At 47.4% G+C, this 10,407-nt stretch overlaps 1 protein-coding gene across 1 annotated transcript in view; it reads left to right on the plus strand.

The window, feature by feature from the left end:
• Positions 1-9,696, plus strand: part of CDS2 (CDP-diacylglycerol synthase 2) — a 50,300-nt gene extending 40,604 nt beyond the window's left edge. Inside the window, exons 10-13 of the mRNA XM_019644619.1 lie at positions 127-279; positions 1,914-2,033; positions 2,467-2,570; positions 2,831-9,696. Of these exons, the coding sequence (XP_019500164.1) occupies positions 127-279; positions 1,914-2,033; positions 2,467-2,570; positions 2,831-2,960 (507 nt within the window). The 3' untranslated portion in view covers positions 2,961-9,696. The remainder of the gene's footprint in view (positions 1-126; positions 280-1,913; positions 2,034-2,466; positions 2,571-2,830) is intronic.
• The last annotated feature ends 711 nt before the right edge of the window (positions 9,697-10,407 follow it).

Raw genomic sequence — 10,407 nt, forward strand, 5'->3', positions numbered from 1 at the left:
ATCTTTTTGTTTTCCGATGGTCTTAGGCGACCCCTGTGAAAGGGTCGTTCGACCCCCAAAGGGGTCGCGACCCGCAGGCTGAGCACCGCTGCCTGTCTCCTTCCTGCCTCTGTTCTTCTTCCTCAGCTGTCCTACGTGATGTCTGGGTACAGATGCTTTGTCTGCCCCGTGGAGTACAACAATGACACCAACAGCTTCACCGTGGACTGTGAGCCCTCGGACCTGTTTCGCCTGCATGAGTACAACCTTCCTGAGGTGATCCAGTCGGCCATTGGCTGGGTATGTACCACTCCCATGGGGCGAACTAACCTCAGTGAGATAGTGACTACAAAGAGAGAGCCCCCTCTCCACCGCTGCCTCCCCTCAAAAAAACTACCTTCCTCTCTCCCCAACGCTGTGAGCCCCAGGATGAGGGAGAATTGTTCAAGTCAGTTCAGGGTGAGGGTGGGAGGCGACCTTTCCTCCACATCAAATCGTTAGGACCAGTCATTCTCAATGTGTGCTTTTGGGATCCCTGGAGGACCCTGAGATCCTTTCAGAGGGTCTATGAGGTCACAGCTGTTTTCATAATAATACATTATTTGCCTTTTTTACTGTGTTGACATTTGCTGTGCTGGTGCAGAAGCAGTGGTGGGTAAACCTGAGGGCACCTTAGCTTGAGCGAGGGCAGTGGCATCAAACGACTAAGTTGTTGGATTCTTCACACCACACCCTCACTGGAAACATTCGTCGGTTCCTCGAAGAGTGGCTCTGGTGAAATAATAAAATTACTAATTTTATTAAATCTCGACTGTTAAATATACACTTTTCTAATACTCTTAGTACCAAAATGGAAAGTATGCATAACACTTCTGCTAAATACTGAAGTACTTGCTTACCTAAAGTAAAAGCATGTGGGTACTTGTTTGACTTATGAACTGAACTAGCTGCTTTTTCATAAAAGCATAATTTTTACCTGAAAAGAAACAACGAACTATAGTGTCTTAGACTTGGATATTTGGCAGACATTTTTCTTGAAAATGAATGAAGCGAGCCTGTCACTTCAAGTGAAGCAACTGACAGTAATTGTAACCAATGATAAAATACGACTTTCAAGTGAAAAGTAGAATTTTACAAAGTGTGTGCCTGCCGTTATGAGCTTGACAGCTTCCTAATACTTAAAGGATTTTCTGATGAGATCTGTGGTGATTTTAATATATAATGTTTTGACATTATATAGCGAAATGTGTCTACATTTGGAAGAGTGACATTACTCAGGGAACCAGTATTTTCTAACTGGCCAGTGCATGGTGTTATACAGTCATGCATGGGTAAAAGATCCATTCAAAGTGCGAGATAGAATGATGGATTTTAACTTAAGAGTACAAAAAGTTCATTGGTAGGATTTCAGATTCAATATTGCACCAAATGTTTAAGGAACAACCATTTATCAAGTTCTGATGTAGTGTCAAAGGATGCCTATAATTATCTGAAAAGATAGTACTAAAATATTCTTCCTTTTTTCGACTATATATCTGTGTAAAGCTGGATTTTCTTCATATACTGCAACCAAAACAACATATCACAAGAGATCGAATGCAGGATATCTTTTTTTTTAGAGACAGGGTTAGGGTTAGGCTTAGGATTAGGGACAGGGTTAGGTTTAGTGTTAGGTACAGGGTTAGATTTGGGTTAGGGTTAAGGACAGGATTAGGGTTAGTTTTCGGGTTAGGGACAGGGTTAGGTTTAGGGTTCAGGGTATCTTAATGTCTTCTATTAAGCCAGACAGCGATTTCAAAAAAAAAAAATCAGTCTTCTTACTAATTATGGTTTTTTTGGGAAATATAGTCAGTGCATACAGAGTTATTTATGTTGACATATAGGAAGGCTGGGCCTGCAGGCACCTTGACTTTTACTCCATTTGTTCTTCTCAGAAAATCGTCCGGATGTACCCCTTCCAGATTCACAGCATTGCCCTGTCCACCTTTGCCTCGCTCATCGGCCCCTTTGGAGGGTTCTTCGCAAGTGGATTCAAACGAGCCTTTAAAATCAAAGTAGGGAAACCCTCTTCTCTGTTCCTCTCACTGTCTCCCAGCCAGGCCCCTCTTCACCCACCTTCTGTCTTCCTCCCCCTGCCCCACCCCATCAACCACCGCCCCTGCAAAATGCCAGGCTCTTAATGTGTGCCCTTCTCCCATGCTCAGAATTTAGGTAGGTTAAATAAAAAGACAGCGTTTCCAAAACAATCCAGTAGTTGGATTTTCAGTTTATTTGTTCATCATATCTTACATCTTTCTTCAAAAACAACCTTTTGTAATTTAATAAGATTGTGTCCTATTACAGCCTCAGCATTTGAGCCAGTGCCTACCTCTCACTTCCCGTTCCCCTCAGCTACTCAGGACGTAGCTGGACACTGAGGTGGGACCGCAGGCCAGGTTTGATCTTGGCAGAGCCCAGGCTCACCAGTCCTTCTCCTGCCTCTAATAGGATTTTGCCAACACCATTCCTGGCCACGGAGGCATCATGGATCGCTTTGACTGTCAGTATCTGATGGCCACCTTTGTCAACGTGTACATCGCCAGTTTTATCAGGTACAGTGCCTTTCCATCTGAACCAAGTTGGTGGACTTTTAAATAAGGTGCAATTCTAGAACTTTAGCTCCATCTCAGCTTCAGTAGGAAACAAATATGAATGCAGTTTTCTGTTGCTGCAATTTATGGATTCCCCGAGGCCCCTCTGTCTTCCGTTAGGTAGTAGTAGGGAATACAGGGGTGGGTGCAGCCACTTGGATAAGCAGGCCCTAGAAGTTGCTGGGCCCCCATCAGTGCGGTTTCTTCACATTCCCTTCCAGGGGCCCGAACCCAAGCAAGCTGATTCAGCAGTTCATGACCTTGAGGCCAGATCAGCAGCTCCACATCTTCAACACGCTCAAGTCTCACCTGACCGACAAGGAGATGCTGATAGATGCCCCGGAGGACTAGCAGGGGCTACCCAGGGCCGGGAGAGCCCAAGCAGGACCGAGTGAGGGGCAGCGCTCCAAGGCAAGCCCCGCTGGCGTGACTTAGACAATGACAGGCTTCAGTTCAACTCACTGTCTCTCTCTCTCTCTTTTTTTTTTTTGTAGAGTGTTTTGTATCTGTGGGTTTTTTAAAAATTTGTACATACAGTCTATGTGCTTACGATTTGGGTTGTGAGTAAACTACAGCTTAGAGTTGGAATGAAGTCATGGAGTAAAAATTTGGGTTTCTTAAATGTTTTGAAAGCCAGGAAGACAATGTTGCCCAGCTCAGGTGTGGCTGCTTGGCGCTTCTAGCTCCCATCAGCTGAATGTTTCTGGGCTCAATCAGAGAGAGTGGCCGTTCATCTGTGTCCAACCAGTTCAGGGCCCCCCATATTTGTCTTTGTGCTCTCCCTCCCCGCCAGCAGGGAAGAGCTGCACGGCTTGGATGCCTTTGCCGCTGGAGAGCTTTCACCCAAGCTGCTCTGGGACCCCTGCCGAAGAGCTCCGGGGGGGGTTGCCTTCTCCAGGCTGGAGGGACAAAGGCTTACGGATCAGATAGGCGTTCTGTCCACATGAAATCCTGTGAAACATGAGCTCTGCTTTATGGTATGGGTTCACCTTATTTCATCACAGAGGGAAAGAAGCTTTCAGGGTTTTTTGCTTCAGAAAGCACAAGACATTATTTAAAATAGTCTGGAAAAGCAAAACACCACACTGTAATATTTCAAGTGTATGCAGTAGAATGTACTGTAACCGAGCCCTTTCCCACCTGTTTAGGCTCAGATGGCTCCTATAGGTCAGCCCAGCTACCTGTGTCTTTTCAGGGACAATGGCGTTCGTGTTTGTGCTGTAGGCTGGTTGCCGCTGAATGCTTTCTGGGGGCTTTCCCATTAGGCAGGGAGCAGAGGGCTTCTTGTACGTGCACCCTTTGCCTGACCAACCACCCATGTAGCTGCTGTGTTGTATATATATAACTCTTAAGGCAAGTGTGTATTGTGTATGTGTTTTAAAAATCACTTATTTCGTATAGTGATTTCACTTGTACCATGACTTCTTCACTGAAACCACAAAGTCCTGCTTAAAACCCTGGAAAATCCAACCCAGTTAGCGGTTTGACCATTCTGAAGATGAAATGCACACTTTTTATATAATGTGACCAGTTAAATGTAGTTTGTGTTTCACTGGGGGACCTTTTTTTTAAAAAACAAAACAAAAACCAAAAACTGTGATACTTCCCCCCGCCCCCCCCCTTCCTAATTATAGGCGTGAGGTAGACTTTGGGAAGAGTGTACAGGAGAGAGCTTGGTGCCCAAATGTGTTCAGCTTTTCTGTGCCACGGTTGTTCTCATTGCCAAATGAGGGTGTGATGGCTTGCTTCGTCACCTTGGTCTGGTGCTGGTGTGTTTTGTTTCTGTTAAAACTAGGCTTCCTGGCTCCCCGAAAGCTCACACTGTCCAGATCACTGAAGCGTCCAGCGCAGGGCAGACTCCGCTCAACGTTTCCGCTCACAGTCACTGCATGGCCTTCCCCAAGCACGCAGCATGGAAACAGCTTCTTTCTTCTGAATTTTACTTCCATTTTAGCCCATGGCTTTTCTTTTTCAGGTTCAAGTCCCCCTTCACAACAAAATGTGGTCTTTTTGCATGGGGTTTCAGTCCTGGCTGTGTGACCCTAGGCAGGATGCATCACTCTCTGGGTCCTTGTTTTCTGAGCTGTCTTCTAATTCTAGTATTCCACGATTCTGGCTGAGCAAGTTCATGTCACCAGAGGCTGCTGTGGGTATTGAGCCATGTCCTGGGCACCGAAAAGCAAGTGCTTTCAGGCCTTTTCTAAATGCTTGTCCTTAGGATGAGGCAGTCTATCAGCAACAAATTAAACAATGGACGTGATTAATAATGAGTCTGTTTTCTCACTGATGAGTGAACTTGGTTTCCCAAACCAGAGACAGAGGGCACCTCATTTGTCTCATGTCGCCCCATTGTGGGCATGTGGTATAGGTCCTTGGTTGCAGGGAGTGTGAGCTGGGACCCAGCAGCAGAGAGCCACTCTTTAGGGCTGCCTTTGGGATCAGGGTGCCTGGCACAGTCCTTTGTGGAAGTGGTTGCTGATGGGGCACCCCGGGGTTTTGGGGTTCTGGGGAGCTGAAGCTCGATGCTCACCAGAGCCGCCAGCAAGAAGGCCAGAGGGTCAGCGTGGGTTTTACTTTCTCCGATTTCCCCCGTTCTTTCTGGTGAACAACGGGATTTCCTAGTGGGGTAGTCAGGAGAGCAATGCCACCTTGTATCTACTTCGCACAATGTTTTTCTTCCATTTATTGAAGATACTTCACTTTTCAGGTGAGATTCAAGAGAGCATTTTAACATATACCTGTGCAGATCTTCGTGGCATAACTTGGTTCAGACCCATTTTGTGTGTGTGTGAGAAATAAAATGTGACTGAAACTGTGTGCCCTCCCTTGTTGTGAATTCTGTTTCTCACTTGCACGCAAGGCTTTCTGTTTCCCACTTGTTTTTATACTCCTGAATATTGTACCGTCCTGACTTTTTGTTACAGCCCTCCGAGGTATCTCTAGTGAGAGTCATGAGCAGCTTGCTGGTGAGGCAGTTGAGGGCCAGAGAGGGAGGGAGCTTCCCCAGGGCCATGGGGCAAAGTCGAGACGCCATCTTGCTGTCCGCCCACCCGGGCAAGGACTAAATCGTCTCTGCCCCACCTGCCTTGGCAAAAGTGGCATGACTGCACCTGAAATTTTGCAGCATTCCTTCCCTCAAGCATAGGAGGCCTGACCTGCACACCAGGTTGGATCTTGCTGTTAGCTCATAACTAGTGACATAAAGGAGCTGATGAACCAGGGTGTTACAGAAACCAGGGAGTGTCTGCAGAGGGCTGAGCCTGGGCATCCTCCCTGGTGAGTTCTGCTTGTCACTGCTCACAGGCCTGAATCTTTCCCCTTTGTGTGTGCATGCCACCCCCTTAACCGCTCTCAGCATCATCAAAGTACAGACTTACCTTTTACTCCCGGGAGTAAACCCCTCTGAGGCAGCCTGGACCTTATTTGTGTTTATTAGTTTTGGCCTGTTTCATGTTCTGAGCATTTTAGTAGCTGTAGTATAACTATATTTAAAACATATTGACTCTTAGTGTTGTACAGTTCTGTAATATAGATTTGAAACTAGTGTCTCAGAAGGGTTGAAATGGAACTTTTAACATTACACAGATGAAATTTCTTTTTGTTTTTTAATGGTATTTATCTTTTCCCACTGGGTTTCTTATCCTATCAGCTGATTTATATTCTACAAGAATATTCCAGAAATATATTTTAAGGGAGACTAAGCAGATTCTGTGATTTGAGTCTAAGCTAGCTGCTGAGTTGGCTGGAGGCTGATTTGAAATGGATTCTTAAGTTTAGATATTCAGACTGCTAGTGAGTCCCCAGCAGGCTCAGGGGCATCCTGGATGTTGACAGGGATGGGACGAGGGAAGGATATGAATGACTCAGGGCAAAGAGTGTCGCTGCTCAGAAAACTACAGCAGTGGCCTTGTTCCCTAAGAAGCCCACCCAAGGTCACTTTCCATGGGAGTCGATTTTCATTACTAACTGTGATATGTCATTGCTGAAACTTCTTCCTGTGTTGCTGACATTTTAAGTACCTTGCCTTTTGTTGTTTGGAGTAACTCACATCTGTGCCCATCTTGTGATTATGTGCTGAGAAAAGGTTGGAGTGGGAAGGGCAATTTCTCTTAGACTCAGGGCCCCTGTTCTTCCAAAGTCAGGGCGGGGAAGAAAAGCTAAGAGGAGGATGTCCAGGTGACCGCTGTGGACACATCACCAGACAGTAAACCCTGGGCAGACTCTCACTGTGCTGCCTACAGCGGGGGCTCTGAAAGAGCAGCTGGAGCAAACCATCAGCTCCTTCAAGAAAGGGGCTGACCTTGGCAGGGCCTCGTATTCTGTCCGTGTCTTAGTCAAAGCAAGCTTCCTTTTCCCCTGACCACCCTCCACACAGTAGCCCAGCTTCCATTTTTTAAAGAGATGGAAAAGCTCCCACTTCCTGGATTGGTTTCCCTTGTTGGTTGGGGGCCCCGTGGCGTGACCTAGAGAGGGTGTAGGTGTTTGGACCAAGTGGTGATGAAAACCTAATGTAAAGGCCTCTTCTAGGCTCGCTTCCTCTTGGTCCTGGACTCTGCTCACCCACATCCTCTACAGAAGGTGGGTCCCATTCTCGGTGAGTAGTGGGGTCCCAGCTGCTGACTGCCTGTATCATTTGAAAGTGGCTCCATCTTTCTGTTCCTACCCCTGCCTCAGGTTACTCACCTGGGCTCAAAGGTGGGTAGAAGCTGTTGCTCTTACCTGGGGCTGACTTTTATTTGAGTAAGTCTTTCATTTGTTTGTATGTAGACCATGTTTTCAAAGGCAAAGGAACCTTAGCTGTGAGGGCAGTTTGGGAGGTATACTTTGGATGCTAGAGTGCTGATGGTTTTAGAACATGTGGATGAATGATGAGAATAGAGGGCAGACCATGTGACATCTAAGATTTTTTTAGCCAGTGGGTTTCAAGTCCACTGGCTATTTGAAAATCCCTCCCTCTCTCCTACCATCCTCCACTAAATGCCTATCTACTGAGGCTCCTTTCTTTTTTTTCTTGAGCCAATAAGTTATCAGCAGTATGTTTATTAACAATAATTGCAGTAATAGTAATAGCGCTTAATATGTGCCAGGCACAGTGCTAAGGGTTTACATACATTATCCCTTTGAATCCAGAATATAACCTTTGATTAGGTATTATTATTCCCATTTTATAGATGAGGGCACGGAGGCACCATGGCAGGCCAAGTGCTTGGTTAAGAAGGTAGATGTCGGGCTCAAACAGCCCTAGGTCTGGGCAGGTTACTACATGCAACTCTGGTCCAATTGGGTGTGATAACAGCACCTCCCTTGTGGGATTGTTGTGAGGAATTTATGAGATAATGCACGTAAGCATTTAGCACAGTGCCTGGCACATAGTAAGTGCTCAATAAACGGTAGTTATTTTTGTTGTGCTCAGCTGGTTATTTGAAGCCAAGTTGGTGTGATGCCCAAGACTGTGTTCTCAGCCACTACACTGCCACCTGCCCTGCACGCAGCCTGGGTGTTTAAGTTCTGGGAAGCCATCACACTGCCCTTCTGAGAGAAGCAGTCCAACTTGCACACCCACCTACGGTGCCTGGGTGCTTCACACTTCATTTAGAAGGCCAGCTTGACAAAAGGAAAGAGTATGTGAGGATATTCTGAAGTTCTCCATACTTAATCAGAATAGTTTGCCTGAGCTGTTGCCCACTTCCTGCTCCCCCTAATCTGACCCGCCACAGGGAAGGACCCTTTCCTCTTGCCAAGTGGTCCCTCAGCTCTGAGCAGTGAGGGTCTCTCAGTGACTGACTCGGGACCCCATTTTCCTCTCTGGCCAAAGGCTGTGCTCTGTGCACACAGCTCAGGAGCCGGTGGCAGTGCCCTATTCACGTGGACATCTTGGGCCAGGAAGAGCAGGGAAAAGGGAAACCATCTCTGTAGCAGATGTCAATACAGACAAAGCCTAAAAGCTCTGCCCACACCCTTACAACATAACCTGACAGGGCCTGTGTTTCATGCTTTCTTCATAGTATCAATGGGATAGAAGCAGGTGACACTGAGGCTGGATGATGTGGGGTGTTTCTGTTGGGTTCTAGGTTAGCAACGGATCACACATGAATGAAGGGAGAACAGGCAGGCACTGGATGGAGTGAAAAATATTTGTTTTTTTCAGATAGAGATGGAGTTGAGAGAAAGACAGGGAGGGAGGGAGGGAGAGAGAGAGAGAGACTGATTGTGTTTGTGTGTATGGTGGAGAGTTCTTTACTTTGAAGGAATGGTGTTGACGAGGACCTGTGACATTCTCAAGGTGATGGAATAGTAAGAGCTTAGAACTACTGGCTTGACTTTGGACTGTTTCCTGGGTGTTAGTGGGGAGTGAAGACCAGACCCAAAGGCCGATTGTGTTTACTGATCTCTCCTTATCAGTGAATGAAGTTATGATGAATCAGGAGACCATGGCTGTAGAGGTGTTTAGTAAGCGGCTGTCGTGACGGACTCTTCCTGGACTCGTCCTCTCGTGCTTTTGGACTCATGTGTGTCTGGCCTGACGCTTCCCCACTCCTTGTTGCATCTAATGGACCCAGGCAACTTTTTATCTATAGAGAAAAAGACTCCCGGCGGGGGACAAGGTATCCCCAGGTCATCCGTGCCCCCGCGCTGGTCGAGGCCTAGCTCTTTGCAGCCTCCTGAGGGCTTTCCCTGGATGTAGTGCTCAGAGGGTTTAGCCATCTGCTGATTCTGTCCCAAGTGAAACTGTTTGCTGATAGCTTCCACATTACTGTCTGTCCTCAACTACCAAAACACCTATTTCTTACCTCCATTCGGTTCAAGTCCCGGGTTTGCTGGCTCTGTGCCAGGGAACACTTGCTTAGAAAGGGAGTTAAGACTATTTTCTAGCTGCTGCGCCCTTTACCTGATTGGCGTTTCACCAGATCCACGTGTCTGTGCCACAGCTGACCTTCCTCTGCACTGTGTGATCAGTGTTAGGCAATATATGTAGATTTGTTTTCGCCACAGTGTCAGAACATGATGTACTGTATATTGGAAAGTATTTACCTTATTTATATACCCGAATGTTCCTATTACACAAATAAACATCTATTAAATTCTCGACCCCGTGTTCTTCCTGATGGGGGGACTGCTCACTGGGCGTGAGATGGGCGCGTGGCTGTGTGGCACCAGCGTCACTTCCCAGGATGCTGCCGGTGATTAGAGACACCCTCTGCCCTTGGCCTTTGCAAACTGCTCTCCTCGCTTTGCTCCTGCTTCCTGGCTGTTCCTCCTTAGCCGCCTTTTTGGGCATCTCTTCTCCTGTCCAGCTGGCCCTTAGATGGTGATATTCTGCTCAAGGCTCCTCCCACCACTGCACCCTCTCCTGGGTGTTCTCACCCACTCTCAGAGCTCTGATTACCACACTCAGCTCCACAATTTCAGGGCCATGTCCCCAAACCCCATGGCTCTGCGAGGCTTCTTCATGGGGACTTTGCATGACCAAACCCAAAGTGGCCCTTTTCCTACACCTGCCCCAGTCAGTGTTCTTAACCCCACCCCGCCCCTCCCTGCATTGTTACAGAAGCCCATCACTAGGCGTGAGCTCATCAGTAACCAAGGCCTGACCCCTTCCACCTTCATTCTGACTGAAGCCTGGCCACCTCTGCTAACCCACCCCTTACCCTGTAGGTGGGTGAGGTTTCTCTGCTACATGCCTTCCCCACGGCCTTAGGTCAAAGTTCAGCCTTGTTAATGAGGTTCCCCAGGCCCTCCCAGCTGACCCCGCACTTGGGGTCTGTCCTCTTTCAGCCACACTGGGTCCACGTCCCTG

The sequence above is a fragment of the Hipposideros armiger genome, unplaced genomic scaffold (genome assembly GCF_001890085.2).
Source record: "Hipposideros armiger isolate ML-2016 unplaced genomic scaffold, ASM189008v1 scaffold_89, whole genome shotgun sequence".
NCBI lineage: Eukaryota > Metazoa > Chordata > Mammalia > Chiroptera > Hipposideridae > Hipposideros > Hipposideros armiger.